Source organism: Myotis myotis, unplaced genomic scaffold (genome assembly GCF_014108235.1).
Source record: "Myotis myotis isolate mMyoMyo1 unplaced genomic scaffold, mMyoMyo1.p scaffold_m19_p_9, whole genome shotgun sequence".
Classification (NCBI taxonomy): Eukaryota; Metazoa; Chordata; class Mammalia; order Chiroptera; family Vespertilionidae; genus Myotis; species Myotis myotis.
The window spans coordinates 58,112,567-58,139,215 of NW_023416401.1; the positions used below are offsets into that span (position 1 = coordinate 58,112,567).

The window sequence follows — 26,649 nt, forward strand, 5'->3', positions numbered from 1 at the left end:
CAACACCAACAATTCAGAATGACTTTTATAGGAAATAGAAGGGCACCCTGCCAGAAGAGCTTCTACTAACAGTGCCATTAAGCTGTGGTGGCCCCTGCTACAGATGAAACTGAGGCAGGGCAGAAAATACCAGGGAAAGAGGGAATAGAGCCCACCATTGTCTCTTCCAATCCTGCAATTGCTGGAATGAATCCTGATGAACTAGAAACTGTATACCAGCTCCCACAGATAAAACCTAACACAAAGGCAGCACCTACGGGTCATTATCTCATCTTAAAAAATCTGAGCTCCCACAAAGTCTTTCCCTCACAATCTACAGTATGGCGATAATAACACCCAACTGGTTCCGCTAATCAGGATTTCCCTTCCCCCAAGAACCAGTAAGGGGAAGAGGAAAAAAAAAAAAAAGAACCAGTAAGGATAGCAGCATAATATAGGACTTCAAATTCAAGAACTAGGGAAAACAGGTTCTGGCAGAAATACCACTCATTTTCAATGTCCTTCAACTAAAATTTACTGGACAGTATTCAGAGCTTATAAAACCTATATATTAGGGCAGCAAGTGACTGGTTTAGGAACAACTGCCTCAAGACTCTCTTCTCCTATCATTTTAGTTCATGGAGGAAATAAACTGAAAAGATTTTAAAAAACAACTTGTAAAGCCCCAGTTTAAAAGACATTTAAAAACCTTAATTAACCACGGCTGACAATGTGGCCAATGACTTCTAGATCTTAAGTGATCATTTCAAGAGACTTCACCCCTGGCTAGGTAGCTCCAGTTGGTTAGACATCGTCTGATATGCCAAGGTTGAGAGTTCAATCTCCAGTCAGGGGACCAAGCCAAAACCCAGAATTGTGCATAATAGCATATTCTGAGATGTGTTTTCACAGCCCTGTCTCTCACCAGACACCAGAAGTTAGCATGTCCATTAACCCCCAATATGTTACATCTCAGATTGGTTACTAGGTATCAGTATCCTGCTCTAGCTCCTTTAAAAAGCAGTAATGGAAAAAGCAATAGGGAGAGTCGCTTTCCTATTGACCAACAGCCATTTAGATTGGCTGCAGGGCTGGGTGACAGGTTACCAGAAATCCTCCAGTCTGTGCCTGTTAAGCTGTTCATTGTTATAACAAAAGCCAGCCTGGACCTGCCGAATGTTGTATTAATTCTGCTGTTTGCTTATAGTTGAATAAAAATAAAAACACTTAAAAAAACAGACTTCAGACCCACCTCCACAAAAAAGAACATTATTAACTGTAGCCAGGGGTCCCTCCCTACTCCCCTTATGATTTATCTGCACTATCTGCTCTTGCCCTGCGCCTCCTCCTGGTGGCTCTATCTCAACACCCCATTCTGCCTTGATCTAGGTCTTTTTTTTTTTTTAATCTGTGATGCCAAGCTCTGAGCCCTCCAAATATTAGATGCAAGTAGGTTCCTAATGCCTTTAACTGACTCCATCAATACACCCCCCACCCCTCTGTGAGACAGCTCCCAGAGTTCCCCAACGCCTCTTCCTCAATCTGCTCCTCCTTTGCCGCTCCCTCATCCAATCTTTTTCGCCCCATTTCTGTCCTCCACGTGACTCTGAGACATCACTGAAACAAAAGAGATATGTTATGTTGCTTCCTTTCTGCTAACAATCTCCGACCTACAGAGTTACCCACGTTACTACCCACAACTTTCATTTGACCTAAGGGGCAGCAATTATCCCAAAGGGAAAACACTTAAATGGATATTATTCTGGGGGGAAATACGACTTGATCAGCATAAATCAACATAATAGGCTTTCAAGAACACATCTATGTACGTGAAGAACATCTGTATTTCATATCATGATTTAAATACAGTGAAAGCAGAAAAAATTATTAATCTTGAAAATGAGACTAAAAACATAAACTATGTCTTTTACTAAAAGGATGTGAGGCAGTTTAATAACATATCAGCTTCCTTTTAAAATAAGTTTTTAGGCCCTGGCCGGTGTGGTTCAATGGTTACATCAAAGGGTCTCGAGTTTGATTCCCGGTCATGTACCTGGGTTGAAGGTTCGATCCCAGGGCCCAGTCAGTGTGGGAGGCAACCAATCTATGTTTCTCTCTCACATCAATGTTTCTATCTCTCTAGCTCTTTCTCTCCTTCCCTACCTTCCACTCTCTCTAGAGATCAATGGAGGCTTAACAACAAGAAAAAATAAGTAAGTTTTTAGGTTAATGTGATACATATGAAAAATAGTAATGGGATTTTATTTTGAACACAAGCTTATAAATGTAATTTAAGGAAACAAGGAACTACCCAAAAATTCTTAATCTATCATAAAGTAGAGGATTAGTAATTGCTAGTGCAACTTAGAAGATATAACCCTGCTTTGGAGGCCTGAGGGCTGTGCTTTAAGGATAATGTATATCTGACACATAAATAAACCTACATCTATTAACCCACAATGTTCTAATAGCTGGCAGGGTGGGGGGGGGGGGGGGGTGAATGTAGCAATATAGAAACTAAAAATTCTGCTTCATGGAAATGAATATTCATTTTTTTTATCATTTCACCCTATTCACATGTTAAAAACTTCTTCATCAGCCCAAGGTTCAGCATTTAGCAGAGTAATAACTTCATGGAATGAAAAGTCAATTTGGCCTTACAGTCACCCATAACAGTAGTACTAAGAGGCCTGACCACCCTAAATATTCATTACAGAGATCATGGACAAATCATAAATATCCTGATAGAAAATGCTAAAAAAATATATCACTTGAACCCAGAGTCTGTTGACTGAATGTCAGGATGCTGACAATACATACTATCTCCCTCCTCTTGCCTTTGTACTAGCAAAATGAACCTCTATGGGCATAGTCCTTGTCCTGACTCCTCAGATGTTCTAAACTCCGGCAAAGGCATCTCAACTCAGTGCCCTAAGTCGGAGCATCCCAATTTCAACTAGCAACTCTGACATTACAGACCATCTTTAATTACTTTACATCCACAAAGCACATTTTTAAGAAATGTTTGTAACACTATCAACAAAGAATTTTTTTAAAAAAGAAAAATAAAAGATTAAAGAGCTTTCAAAAAAAATTTTTTTTAAATAAATGTTTTTGGCGTTCACTTCACTTTTAGGCTATTCACAAGTAAACAAAAGGAATATTAGGGACTTACTTTGTTATACTAGGAACTCCTAGACAGCAAGAATCTATATACTTCCCAGCAGAGTGACAGATGAACCATGACTATTTTAGAAAATAATGACTAAAATTTTGAAAGCAATGAATCAAACTCCCCTATTTAACCCAGCTTTCTCTCCATTTTTAATTTCTTCCTAACTCCTGACACAATGATTAACTTGAAGAGATAGGATTCCTAACCAATAAATACATACTGAAAACATATCAAACCCTAATATATAAAACTCCCCTCTAAGTCATTAATATTACAACTCAAATGCCTTACCATCCTTGTTAACAGCGGTGACTTTGGCTGGATAAAAGCGACAATCAGACCAGCAAGCAAGGACTTGCTCATTTATTTGAAATTCCTAAAAAACATTAAAAAAAAAAAAAAAAGATCCTGTTACTAATCCAATTTCACAGGACACATATGGTACCAGAATTCATAAAAGGTTGGAATTCACAAGAGTGGGAAAGGGGGATGGCTACTGGGATGAAGGAAGATATTTCACTGTTCAGCACTAGGAATCAAAACAAAAGGGCTGACACAAGACTTTTCCCATCCTAGGAGATGTGGGCAATGCAGCATAGCACTAATGATAACCCTATCCTACCCTTGATAGTGACTCTAAGAGCTCAGGATCATCAGGGAATATACCCAGTATACAAGCTAGAAGGAAGGAGGCTACTTCATTTTGAAGGAAGAAACATTCATGCCACCTAAACCCACATGTTGAAAGGGACATTTGCCAAAGGAATACCCATTCACCTTTAATATTTCATACTCTTTTCCCAGTAGACAGTTTGCACTGATGTGTTTTATAGAATAAATATTGAGCAATTAAATTGGACAACAGTGAACAATTCTAAATGGGGAGGGGGGAGGGGAGGAGGAGGAGGGCGCCTTAGCAAGGGTTCAAGTTCCCTGGTCCAGGTTAAAATGGAAAACAATCCAGGGCTGAGTCAGATCCAAAGGCAGCAGGATCTCTACAGATGCCTAAATATCTTTTTTAAAAAACTCAAAACTAATACCTCATCCTTCATTCTGAAGTCAGTGAAAGCACCAAGCATAATGATGAAATTTAACAAAAACAGAGTCTATTCAAGTCCAAGTTTTTCAAGGGCTTATAAAAGACCTTGATATGGCCCAGCCAGTATGGCTCAGTTGGTTGAGCGTCGTCCCATGTACCGAGAGATCACTGGTTCGATTCCAGTCAGGGCACATACCTGGGTTGTGGGCTTAACCCCCAGTAGCGGGTGGGTGTGCAGAAGGCAGCTGATTGGTGTTTCTTTCTCATAGATGTTTCTGTGCCTCTTTCCCTCTCCCTTCCTCTCTCTCTAAAATATCTAAAAAAATGTATTTTTTTTTTAAAAGACCTTAATATGAAGCTAACATAGTACTTCACATGGAATGATTGCTTAATACATACTCAAACAGTAGATCAGCTTAATAAATGAACCAAAGGTATACAGTGGTGTAAAAGAGATTTAAGGTCCCCGTTTATCATCAGTGAAGTTTCAACAAAGTTAGTCTATGAGCTGTCCCATCAATAACATCATTCAAGCAGATGACAACTGGGATTCTTCAAGAGCCCCATATTCCCTGGGGATCTCAGGGTTGCAACTACAGGCCCAAATAAAAAATTATCCCTAGCTGCTACTGATCCAGCTCATTGGTTTTGATCCAGCTCATTACAGAACTTCCCAGATCTGTTACTCACAGAAGATCCTTCCTCTTCATGTAAGCCTTCTTTTCTCAGCTGTATTTTCTCTAAAGGGCGTAAATAAGGACTGTCCCAGCAGAACCACTCATCATAACGATGGTTCCAACGCTTGAAATGGATAAGTACTTTTCCTTCTTCGTAGTCAATATCTTCTATGTGAGCTGGATACCTAAGTCAGAAAAGAAAATTGAAATGCCTATAAATACCCACCCAAAATATCTAAAACAGTACCCTTCCAAATCTCTTTCCAAAGGGATAGGTTATCAAAGCACTGAATAAAACCATCATTTAGAGGCTCTACATAATGGTGTCCAATCACAAATTATGAAGGCTAAAAGGCATGGAGTTCAAATCCCAACCTTGATATGCCTAACATATGAACTAGTATTAAATTAACCTTACAAAGTCCCCTCATGTGAAGTGGAGGAAGGATACACAGCACACTGGATTGTAATGCAAATTAAACAAGATGCCAGATACACAAGACCTGGGCACAAAAGAAATAGGAAGTAAACATTTAATAACTAGATTACATTTCACATATAACAATAAATTAAAATGATCATGCAACCCAGACTGTATTAGTCAGTCTCAATTTTTTTTTAAATATATTTGTATTGATTTCAGGAAGGGAGGTAGAGAGAGAGAGAGATAGAAACATCAATAATGAGAGTCATTGATCCGCTGCCTCCTGCACGCCCCCTACTGGGGATCAAGCCCACAGCCCGGGCATGTGCCCTTGACCAGAATCCAGGACTCTTCAGTCCACAGGCTGACACTCTATCCACTAAGCCAAATCAGATAGGGTGAGACAGCCTCAATTTTAAGAATTTTGCAATTCATAAAGTGGAATACCATGCAGTTGTTAAAAAGAATAAGATGGTTCTGTCATGACACAGAAAGCTCTCACAAGATATTACATGAAAAGAGCAAGGTACAGAATACTGTGTATGATAAGTTATTGCTATTTTTTAAATGAAAAATAAATATATTCATATACGCTTAAATATACATAAAATAGTTAGGAAGATACACAAGAAACTAATAATAGTTACTTGTATAAATATGGTCAGTTCAGTAGATGAACTCATCCAATCTCTTTTCTACTCCTCTTCTAGACTGAGATTTGGGAAAACCAATAACTACATTTCCCTGACTCCCTTACAACTGGCAATCAAGCCTGGCCGATGTGGCTCAATTGGTTGAGTGTCATCCCACACACCAAATGCATCAAGAGGTCACCAGTTCAAGTCCCGGTCAGGGCACATGACTGGGTTGCAGGTTCCATTGGCATACAGGGGACAGCCAATTGATGTTTCTCTCTCTCCCCCATCTCCCTTCCTCTCTCTCTAAAATCAATAAAACATTAAAAAATTGGCAATTAAGGTCATGGAGACCATGGATTTAGAGGCAACCTATAGTGGCCAGATCTAAAGCTCCAGTGCAAGGCCTCTCATACTTCCTTGTAATACATATCATCAGGCCCAGCCAGCATGGTTCAGTGGTTGTGTGTGGACCTATGAACCAGGAAGTCACGGTTCAATTCCCAGTCGGTCAGGGCACATGCCCAGGTTGTGGGCTTGATCCCGGTGTAGGGGTGCAGGAGGCAGCCAATCGATGATTCTCTCTCTCGCCCTCTCCCATCCTCTTCGAAATCAATAAAAATATATTTATAAAAAATTATAAAATGCAGATTCTGATTCAGTAGGTGAAGCTGGGCCTAAGATATTTAAACAAGCTCCCAGATGATACTGATGTGCTAGTCTGTAGTAGCAAGGGGCTAATGTCTAGTCACTAGCTTCCTGAGTCGGTCAAGCAGCAGTGGTGGAAGGGTGGCAGTAACAGTAGTAACTTCCTGACCTCCAGATCACAGTTTCAGTGGTGGGTCCCTCAGACTGATAATTTAAGGGAGCCCCCTTGGGCCTTACTCTTCCAACCCAACAATTTAAAAGTACCCAATTTCCTGTGTTAAACCCTTTTGTGGTTAAAGTACCCAGAGTGGTTTCTGTTTCCAGCATTTAAACCTGATGGATACAAGGGAGGAACTGCGTATGGAAAGGGCAAAAGTGAGAGGGAGACTTTTTGTAGTATATCTTTTAATACTTTTTCATTTTCCAACCACATAAATGTATTGCTCATTCCAAAAATAAATAACTGGTTAAAAATAAAAATAAAAAATATTGCATGCAATTGTTCTCTTAATCAGATTGCTATTCTAGGTTGAGAAAATTTAGATTCTACCAGTATTTTCTCCCTGCAACTTGGATTTGCATCATTTCCTTTCCTGTATCTAGCATCACTGTACTAATAAATAAGTGCTACCTAAATGAATAGGCCTGCTGCTTATGTCTGTATGCTATGTCCTCTTCAATATTACACTAGTATCCTTTAAAGCAGTTTGAGGATGTTAATCTATCACAGTAGGCTGCAAGTACTGGGCATTCTATAAATGTTCAGCATATGCATGCAACTCTTCCTATTCTTCCCCAAGGTCACACATCCTGTCAATTCTCCAATCCAAAGGCTCTCAAACTCCAGCTACCATTTCAATTTCAGTCACTATCCAAATTTAGGCCCCCATCACTTCATGTGAGTATTTCTCACACAGGACTAAAAGGATATGCTTTTCAAAATTCCTAATAGTACAACCATATATTAATTGCTCAAAAAATATTAACAGAAGGGATTAAACAGCTCTGAAACTAGTCTCCCTACTCCAATCCAACTGACATAAAGTTGATATAAATAAAGATGTCTTGACAGCAGAACAGCTAACTGTAAGATCTGATGAACTGAGCAGTACAATTGTGGGAGACGAAAGAGGTTTCCTCTCTGTAAAATAGGGAGAAGGACATGGATATCTCAATTATATTTCTCCTGCTCTATTATTCATTTAGCCTACCAAAGACTAGTGAGCTTCCCTAAAACAACACAACCTGCCTTAACACTCCTATTCAAAGCCCTTTAATGGTTTACTATCACAGGTCTTTGGGCCAATGCATAAAATTTATTTTTCACAGAATTAAATTTATATAATTTACAGAACTTTTCTTTATACAAAAATCACATCTTCCTAACTTCCTGGTAGTTAAATATATCTTTAATTAAAACAATGGTAACTGGTTTTAATTAAATGAGGGTACTAACTAATATTATGCAGCCATTTTAAAAAATGAGGCAGCTCTCTATGTACTGATTTTAAAAGGTTTCTAAGAAAAGTGGAGGGGGGAATCGATTCAAAACGGTTATGAATGCACTACTATTTCTTTGGGGGAATGGTGAGCTACCAATACATTTTTACCTGTTTTAACTGTGTGGGCTATCTCTGGAAGGATGATCAAGCAACCCGGTTTGCCTCTTGGGAGGGGAACTGGATAGTTAAGAAACTGAAGAGGAAGTATGAGACTCATTTTATTCAATGTATAACCTTTTCTATGTTTTGAATGTACCATGAGCATGTATTAACTATAAAAGTATATAATTATACACTTATTTAAAATATCCTTATTTGGCAAAATAAAAAGTTGGCAACCTCAGGACAAACCCCAAATTCTTTTGAACTTGCACTGGTCAGTGTCTTCTATGTCAGCGGTCACCAACCTTTCAGCCCTCATGGACCACCAGGAGTCCATGGATCACCAGCTGGCAACCGCTGTTCTATGTGCCCTTACTGGGGATCAAACCCACAACCTTGGCATATTGGGACAATGCTCTAACCCAGTGGTTCTCAACCTTCCTAATGCCGAGACCCTTTAATACAGTTCCTCATGTTGTGGTGACCCCCAATTTCATTGTTACAAATTGAACATAATTAAACCATAGTGATTAATCACAAAAACAATATGTAATTATATATGTGTTTTCCTATGGTCTTAGGCGACCCCTGTGAAAAGGTCGTTCAATCCCCAAAGGGGTCACGATCCACAGGTTAAGAACCCCTGCTCTAACCAATTGAGCTACTCAGCCAAGGCTGGATCCATAAAATCAATTCCAATTTCCTAGGCTAGCCACTCTACTGCACAGAGTCTGAAGTACCTCTGGGCTCTTAGCTAGCCTCAAGCTTCTTCCTGGCTCAAAAAAACTTCACAGTGGACAGGCAGCACACACTCTGCAGACTACACAAAACTTTCTAGGAGGATCAACAGTAACCAAGGGGTCAGCAAGGTCTCCTAAGGAGAAAGTGGTTCTCTCCACTTCTCTAAAGTGTGACAATGATGCAAGTCACTCATGGAGGATGAAGAAGCCCAACTGCATTTCAGAGAACAGAGACAGTTGATCTTAGAGATCAACCCGGTAATGTTGAACCTCAGAGGGAAGGTAAGGAAGGGGGGGCCGGGGGAAGGGGAGAATCAACCAATGAACTTGTATGCATATATGTATAACCCATGGACACAGACAATGGGGTGGTGAGGGCCTGGAGAGTAAGGGGGGGGGGGGGGCGGCGCAGGGAGGATGAGAGCAGGCTGGTAGAGGTTAAGGGGGTTGAGGGGGAAGGAGGACCTATGAATACTTTCAACAATATTTTTTTTTAAGAGGCTTTTTCTCTAGGAAAAAAAAAGATCAACCCAATAAGACTTGGTGAAACACAATTGCTTGTTGCCCTGAGAACAGCTCAAATCATCAGTCAACAGAACTTTTATTAAGTGACTTTGGGTCAATCAATTCCAGGTCTTGAAAGGAATGGTGTTCTGGCCCCTGCCCTTGAGGAAAACAAGAAACATGAACCAAATAAGCTTTAAAACTATTACAGTGAACCACATGAAGTTGCTGATAATCTACTATTTTTTACCTACAAAAATATTAGTTTTATCAGATTCAATCTAAATATCTGGACAACCATAGGGGAGCTGGAGAAGATGCAACAAGATTAACAAAAGAGGAGACAAGAATAGAATGTGTGTAATTTTTTTTAAAAAATAATGGAATTGCCGAACCGGTTTGGCTCAGTGGATAGAGCGTCAGCCTGCGGACTCAAGGGTCCCAGGTTCGATTCCGGTCAAGGGCATGTACCTTGGTTGCGGGCACATCCCCAGTGGGGGGCGTGCAGGAGGCAGCTAATTGATGTTTCTCTCTCATCGATGTTTCTAACTCTCTATCCCTCTCCCTTCTTCTCTGTAAAAAATCAATAAAATATATTTAAAAAAATAAAAATAAAAAAAATAATGGAATTGAGAAAAACCAAGATGGCGGCATAGGTAAACACCGGAAATTGGTGCCTTGCACAACCACTTCAAAAATAAAACTAAAAGACAAAATGGACATCATCCAGAACCACAGGAAGGCTGGCTGAGTGAAAATTCTACAACTAGAAGGAAAGAGAAAAGCACACTGAGACTCAGAGGAGGTGCGGAAGTGCAGAGGTACGGAGGCGCACACGGCAGGGGCTGGCAACTGAGGACATGACTATCTTTTTGAATCGGGAAGGAGTCACAAGACCCCGACTGCTCTGAACTCCAGGTATGGGTGAGTCTCTGGGGACCCAGACTCATACAGGGAGAGACTGGACTGTCTGGCAGCGGGCAGAACTAGGAACTCGAGGGCGTCCTTCTCTCCGGGGTGTGTGCAGGGATTACCGGGACACTGAGACTCCGGGCCCCTTAGGGCAGGGCTGAGGATCAGCCATAGCTGCTTGCTCCACCCTGTTGATTCCCTGAGACCCCACCCCACCCAAGCTGTGGCAGAGGCTTTTGCATATGAATGACCTGGCCCTTTGCAATCTGAAAATTACCTAACAAACTGCAGCTGGGCCAGACAGACCCAGCACTTCCAAGAAAAGGCCCAAGGCCCCACAGCAGCTTGCATTGCTTCACAGCTGGGCCTCATCTGGGCACCCCCAAGCCCCAAACAAGGAAGGGGAATCTGCAGAACTCTTCGTAGCTCCTGCTGGGTAGCCTCAGGCAGAGGCTAAATTAGCACCTCCTTAGATCCAAGAGCCAGGGTACCCAGTGATCAGAGTGGGACCATCCAATTACAACTCCTCAGATCCATAAGGGACATACTCAGGGGGCAGACTCAGTGAGCACCAAAGTCCCCCTGAAGCAAGTCTTGCCTCATAAGGATGTCTTCAGCACAGAAGTTCTCCCACCGTAGACACAGCTAATACTCACAGCCAATTGGCCTGGAGGTCAATTCCTCCCAGTGATACCTACAACAATCAAGGCTTAACTACAACAAAACTGTGCACAAAGCCCACAAAGGGGTGCACCAGGAGTGTCTAACTCAGGTAATTGGGGAGGCTGAGCCACTGGGACCTACAGGACACCTAGCACACAAAGCCACTCTACCAACACAGGGAAACATAAAAAATGCAGAGACAAAGAAACAGGTCACAAATGACAGAAATGGAGGAAAGCAAATGACTGGATATAGAGTTCAAAACCACACTTTTAAGGTTTTTCAAGACTTTTCTAGAAACTGCCGATAAATGTAGTGAGACCCTCAAGAAATCTAGTGAGACCCTCAAGGTTATGATAAAGGACCAACAAGAAATTAAGCATACACTGACTGAAATAAAGGATATTATGCAGAGTTCCAACAGCAGACTAGAACAAGGGTCCTCAAACTATGGCCCGCAGGCCACATGCAAATACAAATATTGTATTTGTTCCCGTTTTTGTTTTTTTTTTACTTCAAAATAAGATATGTGCAGTGTGCATAGGAATTTGTTCATAGATTTTTTTTAAACTATGGTCCGGCCCTCCAACGGTCTCAGGGACAGTGAAGTGGCCCCATGTTTAAAAAGTTTGAGGACCCCTGGACTAGAGGATCGCAAGAATCAAGTCAACGATTTGAAATACGAAGAAGCAAAAAACATCCAACCGGAAAAGCAAAATGAAAAAAGAATCCAAAAATACAAAGATAGTGTAAGGAGCCTCTGGGACAGCTTCAAGCATACCAACATCTGAATGATAGGGGTGCCAGAAGATGAGAGAGAGCAAGATATTGAAAACCTATTTGAAGAAATAATGACAGAAAACTTCCCCTACCTGGTGAAAGAAATAGACTTACAAGTCCAGGAAGTGCAGAGAACCCCAAACAAAAGGAACCCAAAGAGGACCACACCAAGACACATACATCATAATTAAAATGCCAAGAGCAAAAGACAAAGAGAGAATCTTAAAAGCAGCAAGGGAAAGACAGTCAGTTACCTACAAGAGAGTACCCATACGACTGTCAGCTGGTTTCTCAACAGAAACTTTGCAGGCCAGAAGGGAGTGGCAAGAAATATTCAAAGTGATGAATGCCAAGAACCTACAACCAAGATTACTTTATCCAGCAAAGCTATCATTCAGAATTGAAGGTCAGATAAAGAGCTTCACAGATAAGAAAAAGCTAAAGGAGTTCATCACCACTAAACCAGTATTATATGAAATGCTGAAAGGTATCCTTTAAGAAGAGGAAGAAGAAAAAGGTGAAGATACAAATTATGAACAACAAATACACATCTATCAACAAGTGAATCTAAAAATCAAGTGAATAAATAATCTGATGAACAGAATGAACTGGTGATTATAATAGAATCAGGGGCAGAGAAAGGGAGTGGACTGACTATTCTTGGGGGGAAAGGGGTGTGGGGGATGCGGGAAGAGACTGGACAAAAATCGTACACCTATGGATGAGGACAGTGGGTGGGGAGTGAGGGCGGAAGGTGGGTGGGAACTGGGTGGAGGGGAGTTATGGGGGGAAAAAGAGGAACAAATGTAATAATCTGAACAATAAAGATTTAATTTAAAAAATAAAAAAATAATTTAAAAAAAGGAAAAGCGCTCTCTCGGCCACTGGAGCTTACCGTTGCATCGGTGAGTGTGGCAGGGGAGCCAAACCTAGGTTTGAAATGAATGACTCTTTGCTTTTGCATCGGACTCGCTGGCTCCCTGTGGGTTCTTGGGAATCATGAAATCTGGGCACAACATTTGGGGGCTCGTCCGGGATTCCCAAGACCATCGAGGGACCCCCGATCCGAAGAGTCTGACTGACCGCGGTATGTGTGTGTCGTTGTATGTTCTGTTCAGTGTGAGCTCGTTTCTGGAATCTGTAATTGCCTGAGGGGTCTAGGCGGACGCGCCGTGAACGACCACAGGCGGGGGAGAGTTGGAAGACGTTCCGCTCCCCAGGAGGGATGGATATGCCCCTCACCCCAGGAGGGATGGATATGCCCCTCACGAGGGATGGATATGCCCCTCTCGGATTTGAGACGAGGCAGGTCGCTCCTGCCGGTTTGGCGTAAGGCCAACGTCTAGTTGCTTCCATGGAGTTGGAAGCCTGTATTTTCGGGCCCTGTTTAGTGTTCTGTGTTTGTACTGGACGGATGATATGGGATGGACTCAGACTGCTCCTTTGGGTATTGTGATTGATCATTTCAAGGAGATTGGGGGAGGCTTTAGAGCTGCCTCAGGAGTTGGGAAGTTGTTAGGAATTGAATGGATTGTTTAAAGTCTGAATGAATGTCTGGTGAAAGTGTGGGAGTGTGGAGGGAGGGGGATTGCCCTCCCCCCTCCTTTGTGTGGCGGTCGGGCGGCCGCCTGAGTGAGGGTCTGTGGAAATAGGTCACCCCCTCCCCAAGTAAATGTGTCTGGGATTTCTGTGCACGTGTTAGGAGAAAAGCTGGCTTAAAACTAATGTGCGCACCGTCCATTTTCGGATAGGGTTTTGGGCTAGTGTATTTAATTTGTTACCTAAGATTTTAAAAAGTTCTGCAATATAATGTTGACCATCTCTCTTTTAGGGGTTTTGATTTGCTCTTCCCTTGTTTATTGTGAGAATGAGGAAATCATATTTTCTGTCAGAGAACAGTTTAGACCGCCACAATGTTGAGCTGCCTGACTTGGCAGCTGCCATGTTGGCCGCATGGCATGCCGTGCCCCTGGGGGCCGCCATCTTGGAACAGCAGGCCCCTCCCTCTGACTTAGTCAATCACAAAAGGAATGTCTGCTCACTGAGGCAGGATGGGATTTCAGGAGTGGAGTTTTAAGGCAGAGTTTTACTAAGGAAATGCAGATGGGGCAGAACGTGTGCCTGCCTCCCAGATTTATTTAATACTAAATTAGCAATCACGGTCTTAATATAATTTTAGTGGTATGATAGACCAATGTTTTGAGCAGTTGGCTTTATAAGGGCCGACAATAGAGCTTGTATTTCTTAAAGGGCTTGTAGATAGAGAATTGAAAAGCTTTTACAAATTCATAAATGCATCCAGGATTTCTGTGCACATGTAAAGGAAAAGGCCAGTTTAAAAATGAGTGCACATAGTTTTGAGCTGAACTTGACCTTTTGCTGTGTACAGAATAAAAACCCGAGACTGTTTTGGCCTTAATAGTTATGGGTTTGCTTCTTGAATTCCCCAGCAGGGAAATTGTGACCATTTTGAAATTTAGCAGCTATGCCAGGATAGCAGTAATCCAATTTCTAAAGTAAAGTACAATTATTTCAGGTAGAAACTGTGGTTTAAAAGTTCTAGCTACCTGGAAAGCATGGCCTTGGTATGATAGGAGGAAAAAGAAATATTAAATGAATGGTAAACCAGTGAACTGGGACTTGTCACTGATGGTGGATTGTGAAAAGGGCTGGACGTGGCCTAACTTCTCCTTCCTTGGTACCCCTGAAACGTCTGAGGGTACTTCTGGCCTTGGTTTTCCAATGTGTTAAATCTGTCGATTTTGTTGTTTCGCCGAAATCCTCTTGAAGGACATTGAATGGTTCTTTCCTTCCTCTTTAACTTTTGGGGGGTTGTGTGAATGGATTACTGATGTAGATTATCAAGAATCTCTAAGGTACTTGTCCTGTATCTGGAGGAATGGCTTCTAGATGGTATTCACCATCTCTGGGACTTCCGGAGGGAAGTCAAAGCTCAGACTGGCTAAGGGTTCGGATCTGGCCTATCTTTTAAAAAGGTAGAAAAGAAGCATTCCTAGGCAGTTTTCTACTGCCTCTGTTCAGGGACTTGTTCTGTATCTCGACACAACTGAAACTGATTTGTTGGTATTTTGTGGTATAAATGTGGCATGCACCTCGAAGTCCTTAATGGGGAATGTATCTAGTTATTGTGTCTATTTAGTCTTGATTTCCTTGTTCAATATGAGTACCGTTTCTATCTGGATGAGACATAGGTCAAAAGTCCTGTCCTGGGATGTGGGAAAGGGAGGCCTCCACATCTGTTCCTGTCTGCTCACTGAAAGGGTGTAAATGTTTATTTGATGTTTGTATGTCTACTTGGGTATAATTATTTGTTCATATAAATGTGGAAGTATATTCTGTGCTAGGTTGGGATTTTGGAATTCTGGGGTAGATTTAAAAGGTATTTGTGGCTTTTCTAATCTGATTGGGACATTTAAGGGTGGGGCTCACAGTTCCTCAGGGCAGAGATTCCATGGGCCCTTCCCCCAGCCTGTGCTGAATTAAATAATGCAGGCCAGTGTCATTTAGCTTGCTGGTTAAAGGAAAACAATGGGCCTTAGAATCTGTAAAGGTGGGCGGGAATGAAGCTGGTCAAATGTACTGAAAGGGTTTGGTACCTGTTGCTGCTAGCAAAGGAGGGGCTGATACCCACTTCTAGCACACTCCCTTGAAAGAGGCCTGGTTGCTGCTCTGCCAAAAAGGGAACTGGTAGAAAGACAAGAAAGCAGAGCCCTGTAACTGATAAACAGGGTTCCATCAGGACTTTGAAGTTCTCCAAGAGAGGAGGACTCTTTCCTTGAGAGGGCTCCAGAGGGCGCACGAGGACATTTGGCCACGCCTCCGCACCATCTATGAGACCAGCCCAACCCCAACTCCTCATCAGCACAGACCAGGAGATTGGGTCTACGTCAGAAGGCACCGCCGGGAGACCCTAGGGCCACATTGGAAGGGTCCCTACATTGTGGTGCTGACGACCCCCACCGCTCTCAAGGTAGACGGCCTCGCGACCTGGGTCCATCCGGAAAGACTTCATCACCAAATGGAGCATCGATCGAGATCAACGCAACCCGCTCAAGCTCAAGCTACGGCGTGCTTGACCTGCCTGATGCCGGTAACATGACTCGCGATCACTCCTGTCACCAGGAGCCCCCACAATACTGTGTAATACATTTAGATAATGCCGGCATCTTCATGGACATGGCTCCAAAGAGACAAGGACAATTTATAGGATCACATGTTTGGTAGCAGAAGATTTGGCTGCCTAAAGCGGCCATGATGCCAATATTATGTTTCATTGTATTGATATGTTATATTAACCTTTGATTCTTTTGCAGGTTTGAATGTATGTTGGCTGTCCTGGAAGGGAGCTGTGTGGGGTGACCCCCAAAAGTAAAGGGTGCCTAGCTGCCAAGAGGGCAGGGGCCCAACTGGGCAGGGAAGGGTGCCCATCAGGTTTTGGTCTCTTTTGAGAGACAGCTAACAGTTGGCAGCCTGTAATACTGTCTTGCAGGCCTGAGTCACCATGCCATGTCAGGGGTAGTAAAGCTGGAAAAAGCCTGTTTAGAATAGAAGGTCTGAGGCATGGTTATGCATAGAAAGAAGGTTTTATGCCAACAGTTACTGTTTTGTTTTAAATCCATGAAAAGGAATTAGCAAGGAAAGTCAGAAAATCTTAGAGTAGATCAGTATGTTTTTCTCCTTATGTAATTCCTCCGAAATCTGGCAATGCTACGTTTCTTTGCATAGATTCAGTAAGACCGGTTCCTAATAGTGGTTTTATTAACGGAAAACTTTGACTGGAGTATCATGTTTCGAAGAGCCCTATCTGAGCTCTAAAGACTTGAAGCCAGTAAAAATGCCACGAAGAAAGCCTGGTATCCTGCTTGGGAGCCCTGAAGATGGCTGGCGCTGGAGCGTCAGGCTGATGCCCTACCATCACTGGCGGTTGGTAAGAGTAGAAGGGGAGCAGTAAAGATGCCTCTGCATCCCTGCAGAACCCCACACACTCTGGGCCGCAACAAGTAGGAGGGCTACTGAGATGGGCCTTAAAGCCTGGAGCGTGGGCTCAGGTGGAGTTGCTACAGGTGAGGGATTCACCTAACTCAGCAGATACTGCAGGCAGGCTTGATGGCAGCTGGATGGCTTGGCTTCCTGGCCCTACGGGGCACATTAAGATTCAACCATGAAATTCCAGCAAAGGTAGTCAGTTACCATTCTTGTTGTGTGTATGCAAACATCAGGACAGTAGATAAATTAATCTTGATTTGGCTTTTTGATAGCCATGGAGGAATTTTAAGAAGAAAAATCCTGTTTCAATAGAAGTTGTTAAATCTAAAATGGTTTCTTTCCCTTCCACCGGGCCATTTGTTAAGCTTATAGGGATAGTTCAGTTGATAGTTCTGTGTGCCCAGTATGGGCCTCTAGCAATGGTGGAATAGAAATGCAGTCCGTCTCATGATTGAGCCGGAAGTTCCAAGACAAGGGGGGAATGAAAGGGCGAGGAGTACACCCTCCACCTTGCCCCAGGGTAAGGGCTACGCCCTCCACCTTACCCCAGGGTAAGAGCTACGCCCTCCACCTTGCCCCAGGGTAAGGGCTATGCCCTTCATCTTAACTTGGCCATGTGCTCAGCAAGCTTCTTCCCGGAAGATAGTCAAGGGAAGTGCACGCCATCACTATGACCACATCCTGTGTACTCGCGCCTGGCCAATCAGCAGGGCCCACAGTCCTTTCTCCTCCCCTTACCCCAAACCCCTATAAAACCTCTCTCCACACAGAGTTTTCTCTCTCTCGGCCACTGGAGCTTACCGTTGCATTGGTGAGTGTGGCAGGGGAGCCAAACCTAGGTTTGAAATGAATGACTCTTTGCTTTTGCATCGGACTCGCTGGCTCCCTGTGGGTTCTTGGGGATCATGAAATCTGGGCACAACACCTGGGTGCCTGTGGGGAGGGGAGAAGAAGCTACTGGTCCTGGCTCTTCTTCTACCACTTCGAGGGCAGGGACACATCGGGTTTTACTGCTGCTGTTGCTGCTGGCAGATCAACTCACCTGAAATCCAGATAGGGAGCTAGGGTTCATCAGCCCAGGGCTTTGCTATTGTGAGAGACCTAGACGACCAGCAGACCTGGGAGGAATGGTGGCAGGGCCTTCTCGCTGGGTTATGCTTCCCTTTTCCTGATCTTTTGGCTGGAGAGAGCATGCTTTATTGTGTGTTTTGTACTGTGCCTGTTGGTGGCGATGGGCTGCGGGCTTCTCTAGCATCCTGTCCAGTGGTGCATGGGATGTGAAATGAAAATGTAAGGATATCGCTTTATTGTTCCTCAAGTTTTGAGGTCTCAGGCCAACTTGCCTCTTCATACCTAGATTTCAGCTCTCTTTCACATTGTCAGTGAAATAACTAGCAGAATATTTAGTGGGGGAGAAAGTAAGCTATGGAATCTTGTTCTAGAACCAACCATTATTTATATAGCCCTCAATATATAGCTGAGCAAGGTTATAGAAACCAGTTGGTTTGTAAATATCCTCCAGCTTCTTCCAGCCACAGATATAAATATTGACTTGCATTGAAGAATCTTTTACTCCTTTACAAATGCTTTCACTTGGTAATGTGATCGTCACAAAAATCAGTCCAAAGTACCCGCCGTTATTATCCCAATTTCACTGCTGACAGATGCCCAGGAATAGTCCACAATTGCAAATCTATTTATTAAAATACTTAGAACTGTGGTCTGAATCTTGTGTTTCCAAATTGTGACTGCCAGGCAAGGGATAAAATGTTTTATATTGGTTCAAAAGAATTCAATTAACTACCTTCCTAAGTTAATTAGGAAATATCCTAGGAGGTAATATTTTCTGAGATCATTCTATGGTTACAAGATAAACAGATGGATTAGAGAGGCATTCAAGAAAGAATAATGGGCCTTAGTAAATGTATGGAGTTGCAAAGGTATGAAATTTTTCTTTATCCTCATCCAAGGATATGTTTTTACTGATTTTTAGAGAGAGAGGAAGGGGAAGATAGAGCAAGACAGAGAGAGAGGTGAGAGAGAGACATAAATCAGTTGCCTCCTTTGCACACCCCCACCTGGGATCAAACATGCAACTCAAGTATGTACCCTGACCTGGAATCAAACCCACACCCTTTTGGTGTAGGGAATGAACCCACCCCCTTTTGGCGTAGGAACAATGCTCCAACCAATTGAACCACCCAGCCAGGGCAATGTACGAATATTTTTAAAGAAATAAATGGGGGAAACCCCTGCCGGTGTGGCTCAGTGATTGAGCACTGACCTGTGAACAAGGGGGTCACTAATCAATGACAGTTCAGGGCAGATGCCAAGGTTGTGGGCTTGGTCCCCAGTAGGGTACATGCATTAGGCAGCCAATCACTGATTCTCTCTCATCATTGATGTTCCTATCTTTCTCCCTCTTCCTTATTCTCTGAAATCAATAAAAATATATTTACAAAACAAAAAAAAATAAATAAATAAAAATAAAAAAAGGAAAAGCATCAACAAAGCCCTAGCTGGTTTGGCTACAGTGGACAGAGCATCAGCCTGAGGACTGAAGAATCCCTGGTTCAATTCCAGTTAAGGGCACATGCCCAGGTTGTGAGCTCGATCCCTAGTAGGGGGCGTGCAAGAGGCAGCCAATCAATGCTTCTCATCATTGATGTTTCTCTCTCTCTCTACCTCTTCCTTCCTCTCTGAGATCATAAAAAATATATTTTAAAAAAAGAATCAACAAATGAAAATATAAGTAAGTAGATAAGTGGAACGACCACCCCCCCCCCCCTCCTTCCCTCTCTCTCTCCCTGCCTCCCTCCCTATCTCTCTCTAGGAAAAAAAAAAAGATAATAAGTAAAAATTTAAAAAACCAGTTACCTTGAAAAATGTCTATTTAGGTCCTTTGTCCATTTTTTAATTGGATTGTTTGTCTTCCTTTTGTTAAGTTGTATGAGTGCTAACCCCTTATCAAATATATCATTGGCAAATATGTTCTCCCATGCAGTGGGCTATCTTTTCATTTGCTGATGGTTTCTTTTGCTAAGCAAAAACTTTTTATTTTGATGTAGTACCATTTGCTTATTTTCTCCCTAGTTTCCTTTGCCCTAGGAGATGTATTGGTAAACGTTATTGCTACAAGGGCTATCTCAGATTTTGCTGCCCACAGTTTCTTCTAATACTGTTATGATTTCACGACTTATATTTTAAATCTTTTATCCATTTTGAGTTTATTCTTTTTTTAAATATATTTTATTGATTTTTTTACAGAGAGGAAGGGAGAGGAACAGAGAATCAGAAACATCGATGAGAGAGAAACATCGATCAGCTGCCTCCTGCACATTCCCTACTGGGGATGTGCCCGAAACCAAGGTACATGCCCTTGACTGGAATCGAACCTGGGACCCTTCAGTCTGCAGGCCGACGCTCTATCCACTGAGCCAAACCGGTTGGGCCACTGAGTTTATTGTTATACAGTGGGGCCTTGACTTACGAATGTCCCGACTAACGAGTTTTTTGAGATACCAGCTGTCTCTTGGTCGATTTTTTGCATTGAGTTGATAGAATAATTTCAGTTAATGAGCTCCTTAACGAGCTCAGTCTCAGAACGAATTAAACTCGTAAGTCAAGGCCCCACTGTATGTGGTATACATTGGTGATCTAGTTTCATTTTTTTTTTTTTTGCATGGATCTATCCAATTTTCCCAATACTGTAGACCACTGGATCTTTACCATAATCCTATGAGGACTTAAGAAGTTATTATCACATAGCCATTTTACATTTGTGCAAATGGAGGCTCAAATAGAATAACTAGGAAGAGGTAACCAAGATCGGTATCCAAACCTGACTCTAAACCAGTGGTTCTCAACATTGGCTGCACATTAGAATCACCTGGGAATCTTTTTAAAGTCCTGATTTCTGGGCCTCATACTCCGGAAATTCTGTTTCTTTGTTACTAATGTTGTGGCCCCACCCCATAACAAAGAAACAGAATTTCCGGAGGATGGGGCCCAGAGATCAGGATTTTAAAAAGATTCCCAGGTGATTCTAATGGGCAGCCAAGGTTGAGAACCACTGCTCTAAACCCAGGGAAGAGCCTTCTACTCTTAATTTGACTTCACAGGTAAATAGCCTTATAAGTGATGCACATCCACACAGGTGTATTTTATCTTAACCACCTAATAGTGTACTTGATGGCCAGCCCAGAATTTGCCTAAATTTTCCCCCATGGGTTGGATACTCAGGCTGCTTCCAGATTTTTCCCTATATAAATAGCTTTTCTGCAAACATATGGCAGAAATTAGAGTGTGCCTCCATTCCTGATTCAGAGCACACACCAAAAGCAAAAAGACTTCTATGCACAAAAATAACATTCTAAGCCATCCTTAGCCTTTGTTGGAGAGTGGATGGGGATGAAAGTTGTATTTAATGACAAACAAAGGGCTAACTATTAAGCTGCAGAAAAACTGTGCTGTTCTGGATGTCTTAACTCTTTCCTTATCCCTTCACCACTTCCATTAATCAACATCTGACACTTCTAACTCAGGAAATGTCTTGAATTCATTTCTCCTCTTTACCACAATCATTTCTAACCAACAACTGACAGTCCATCAGGCAACCTCTATACCCCTCTATTAGTACTGGCAAAGAGTCTGATTCAGAGACATGCAATAAATACTTGGTGACTGAATCAACACCACTTTTCTGGTTCTAAAAGAAACCTGACCCTGTCTCTCTCCTGCTTAAAATCTCCCTTTTTAGCCCAATCTCCCACCCCTCCTGATCTGGTCCCTCTCCAGAGTCTAAGAATACACCATGTTTTTGAGTCCTGAGTACTTTTGCTCAAGTTGTTCCTTCTGGTTGCTCTGACGCTCACTCTCATCCTGGAAATCTTTTTTCCCCCTTAATCCTCACCTGAGGATATTTTTTCCATTGATTTTTAGAAAGAGTGGAAAGGAGGGAAGGAGAAGCAAAGAGAGAGAGAAACTTCGATGCGAGAGAAACACATCTATTTGTTGCCTCCAGCATGTGCTCCTACCAGGGCTGGGGACCAAACCTGCAACCTACGTACATGCTCTTGACTGGAAATCAAACCTGAGATCCTTAGGTACAAGGGCCAACACTCTAACCACTGAACCACACCAGCGAGGGCTCATCCTGGAAATCTTATCTTTAATCTCACTTCCTTGCATAGACACACAATTCCCTGACCCCTCTCTCCCTCATCATACCTGCTTGGGTAAACCCCAACACTAGGTAAATCAGACTGAAGATATTCTCCACTACTACACCTAGACAACTGATTATGGCTGGAAAATACATTCAACATGCTGATAGGTCTCACTTTAAATTCATGGCCACAAATAGTGGTTCCCTTGGGGACTGAGGGGGCTGTGTAACTGGGAGAAAAAGGTCTTCTGATGTACCCGAAGTGTCTATATCTTGATTTGGGTGGTGGTTACACAGGTGTATACATGAATAAAGTTCATCAAGTTACACACTTAAGATCTGTACATTCTGACCTCAATGAAAGGTTCTTCAAAAATTAAATTTCGCTCTGGCCATTGTGGCTCAGTTGGTTGGGCATTTTCCCATGCACCGAAAGGTTGTCGGTCAGGGCACATGTCCAGGTTGCACACTTGATCCCCATTAGGGGACGTGCAGGAGGCAGCTGACTCATGTTGTGCTCTCACATCAATGTTTCTCTCTCCCCCTTACTATCTCTCTAAACATCAAGAAAAAAATGTTTTTGCCCTAGCGGTTGGCTCAGTGGGTAGAGCATCTGCCTGCAGACTGAAGGGTCCTAGGTTCGATTGCAGTCAAGAGCAAATACCGAGGTTGTGATCCCCAGTGGAGGCTGTTCAAGAGGCAGCCAATCAATTATTCTCTCTCATCGCTGATGTTTCTATTTCTCTCTCCCTTTTCTTTAAATAAAAGAAAAAATATTCTTTTTTAAAAAAAATATTTTTTTATATATATATTTTATTGATTTTTTACAGAGAGGAAGGGAGAGAGATAGAGTTAGAAATATCGATGAGAGAGAAACATCGATCAGCTGCCTCCTGCACATCTCCTACTGGGGATGTGCCCGCAACCCAGGTACATGCCCTTGACCGGAATCAAACCTGGGACCTTTCAGTCCGCAAGCCGACGCTCTATCCACTGAGCCAAACCGGTTTCGGCAATATTCTTTAAATAAAATTTTAAAAAGAATAGCATCTTTGCTCTCTTCCTAATTCAATGCCATATAACTGCAAACTGTCATGAAAATGAATATCATAAAAGTGTGTGTGTTTTTAAATTCAGGGCCTACCAGTGGCTGCTGAGGGTAAAAAAGTCTGAGGAGGAGTCACAGTCCAGCAGGATGCAGACCAGTTAGATGGCTACTGCCAGGGTCCAGAAGATCATGCTGGGGGACCTGGGCCAGGGAGATAGGGTGAAGGTGACAGCCAGTATAAAAGTCAAGATAGATTCTGCAGGTTGATCTGACAAGATAAGCTGATGGGCCAGATGGTGAAGTGGAAGACCGGAGCCAAGGAGGTTGGCTCCAAGGGGGCTTTAAAGGTTTTGGTCTATTGAGTTTTGTGACATTTGACGGTTTTTTTTTAAAAAAAAACAACCAAGTATGCCTTAATTGGTGTGGCTCAATGAATAGAGCGTCAGCCTGCAGACTGAAGGGTCCCAGGTTCGATTCCGGCCAAGGGCACATGCCTGGGTTGCAGGCTTAATCCCCAGTAGGGGGAGTGCAGGAGGCAGCCAATCAATGATTCTCTCTCATCATTGATGTTTCTATCTCTCTCTCCCTCTCCCTTCCTCTCTAAATCAATAAAATATATTTTTTTAAAAGTACATTTTACTATTGTAATGAGAGAAAAACAATACAGATACTATCTTTTAATCAATCAATCAATAAATAAATAATTCAGGATCTAGAAGCAACAATCCTTCAGTAGCAAGAGCACACCCAGCACCCAGATCTCAGTGTCTAAAACTATTTTCCAGTAAAAGGAACCATAGACAGATAGGGAAGGTGAGCAAAAAAGGTGAAAAGGACTAAGAAATACAAACTGCCAGCTACAGAGTAAGTCCCAGGGATGTAATATACAGCGTAGGAAATATAGTCAATAATAACATAATAATTATGTATGGTGACAGATGGTTACTAGACTTACTGTGGCAATCATTTTGTAAAGTATATTAATGACTAATCACTATGTTGTACACCTAAAATTAATAGGCCCTAACCGGTTTGGCTCAGTGGATAGAGCTTCGGCCTGTGGACTGAAGGGTCCCAGGTTCGATTCCAGTCAAGGGCATGTACCTTGGTTGCAGGCACATCCCCAGTTGGGGGTGTGCAAGAGGCAGCTGATCATGTTTCTCTCTCATTGATGTTTCTAACTCTCTATCCCTCTCCCTTCCTTTCTGTAAAAAGTCAATAAAATATATATTTAAAAAAAAATAGAATACTGTATGTCAACTATAATTAAAAAATAATTTTTTAAAATAAAGAACCAGAACTCTTTGGAGAAATGGCTGATTCTAAGGCTAGGGCAGGAAATATAGACGATGAGGCTGGAATATTTTGTAGTGCCAGAAGAAAGTGTTAAACACACATAATGATGATGGAAGTATGTCAAAAGGGCACAAACTGCCTGGCCAGTATGGCTCAATGGTTGAGCATTGATCTATGAACAAGGAGGTCACGGTTCAATTCCCAGTCAGGGCACATGCCTGAGTTGCAGGCTCCATCCCCAATGGGGGCTGTACAGGAGGCAGCCAATTGATCATCAATGTTTCTGTCTCCCTATCTCTCTCTCTCTCCTTTCCTCTGTCTCTAAAAATCAATAAAAATGTATATTTTTAAAAGTGCTCTACATTTTTACTGTGGTGGTACATACATGATAGTATGAGTTAGGCAAGCCTCAAAGAACTGTCCATGAAAAGAGTGAATTTTACAACTATGTAAATTATACTTCAATTTAAAAATACAAAAATACATTCTCTCATCACCAACTCTACCAGTCAACCTTCATCTCTACCTATACCCAGCTTCCCCCTTCCCTTTATAATAAATGAACTATATGCTCCCATCAATAGCCAATTCCTCTTGTGTACCACTCTACAGTCTCTCCTCTCCCATTTTTTCCTTGCACTCATGCCAATCAGGCTATTGTCCCCACAGCTCCATTAAAACAACTCTTGTCAAGGTCATTCATATTCATAACCTTGATATGACCAAATCAACTGTCACTCAATCCTCATCTTACTTGACCCATCAGCATCACAAGACTGAAGTGATTATTCCCTGCTCCTTGGAACACTTTTCTCAATTGGCCTCTGGACACCCACCTCATGGATTCCCTCCTACCTCAACTGTCACTCCTTTCAAGCCTCTTTTGCTGGTTCCTTTTCATCTGCTAATGTCTAAATACTAGAAGGCTCTAGGGTTCTGTCTTCTTTTTTATGTATACTGACTCCTGTTCAATAGAACCTTCTCAATGGAAACTTTCTATATCTCCTCCCTCCGATATGGTTTTTTGGACAGTGCAGCCCTAAATGAGCTCATCCAGTCTCATGGCCTTAAATCCCATATGCGATACTTGTAAAAGATACTTATGATTTTAAAAACTGTTATCCAAAATATACAAAGAACTCTTAAAACTTCAACAAAAAGAAAGCAACCAACACCACCAAACAATGAAAAAATGGGCAAAAGACATTAATAGACACCTCACCAAAGAAAATACACAGATGGCAAATAAATGTATGAAAAGATATTCAACATTTTAAAAAAAGATAGTCAACATCATGTTTCACTAGGAAACTGCAAATTTATTATTTATTTATTTATTTATTTATTTATTTATTTAAATCCTCACCCGAGGATATTTTCTCCATCAGTTTCTAGAGCAGCGGATCTCAACCTGTGGGTCACGACCCCTTTGGTGGTCGAACGACCCTTTCACAGGGGTCACCTAAGACCATCCTGCATATCAGATATTTACATTACGATTCATAACAGTAGCAACATTACAGTTATGAAGTAGCAACGAAAATAATTTTATGGTTGGGTCACAACATGAGGAACTGTATTTAAAGGGCCAGAAGGTTGGGAACTACCTGTTCTAGGGAGATTGGAAAGGTAGGAGGAGGGGGGAGAGACAAATAGAAACATCGATGTGAGAGAGACACATCCACTAGTTTGTCTCCCACATACGCCCCTACTGGAGCTGGAGAACCTGCAACAAGGAACATGCCCTTGACTGGGAATTGAACCCGAAACCCTTCAGTAGGTGGGCTGACCAAACTGAACAAAACTGGCCAGGGTAGGAAACTGCAAATTTAAATAACAATGAAAGACCACTGCATACCTATTATAATGGCCAAAATTCAAAATACTGAAAACACCAAATACTGGTGAGAATGTGGAGCAATAGGAAATCACATTCATAGATGGTGGGAATGCAAAATGGTGCAGCCACTTTGAAAGACAATTTAGCAGTTTCTTACAGAACTAAACATACTTTTACTATAGGATTCAGCAATCACATTGCTTAGTATTTACCCAAACGAGTTGAAAACTTAAGTCCACATAAAAACCTGCACACAGATGTTTATAGCAACTTTATTCCTAGTTACCAAAACTTGGAAGCAACCAAATGTCTTTCAGTAGGTGAATGGGTAAACAGTGATATATGAGACAATAAAATACTATTTAGGACCAAAAAGAAATGAGCTATCAAGCCATGAAAAGACATGAAGAAATCTTAAATGAATAGTACTAAGTGAAAGAACCCAAACTAAAAAGGCTACATAATATGTATGTATGTCCAATTAGATGACATTATGGAAAAGACAAAAATA

General features: G+C 42.1%; 1 protein-coding gene across 7 annotated transcripts in view; it reads right to left on the minus strand.

Annotated features, from left to right (window-relative positions):
* PHF20 (PHD finger protein 20) overlaps window positions 1–26,649 on the minus strand; it is a 139,415-nt gene that overhangs the window by 73,141 nt on the left and 39,625 nt on the right. For all 7 annotated transcript variants that reach the window (XM_036321694.1, XM_036321692.1, XM_036321693.1 and 4 more), the window contains exons 3-4: window positions 4,884–5,055; window positions 3,446–3,530 (exon numbers count right to left, since the gene is read on the minus strand). In XM_036321694.1, the coding sequence (XP_036177587.1) occupies window positions 3,446–3,530; window positions 4,884–5,055 (257 nt within the window). The remainder of the gene's footprint in view (window positions 1–3,445; window positions 3,531–4,883; window positions 5,056–26,649) is intronic.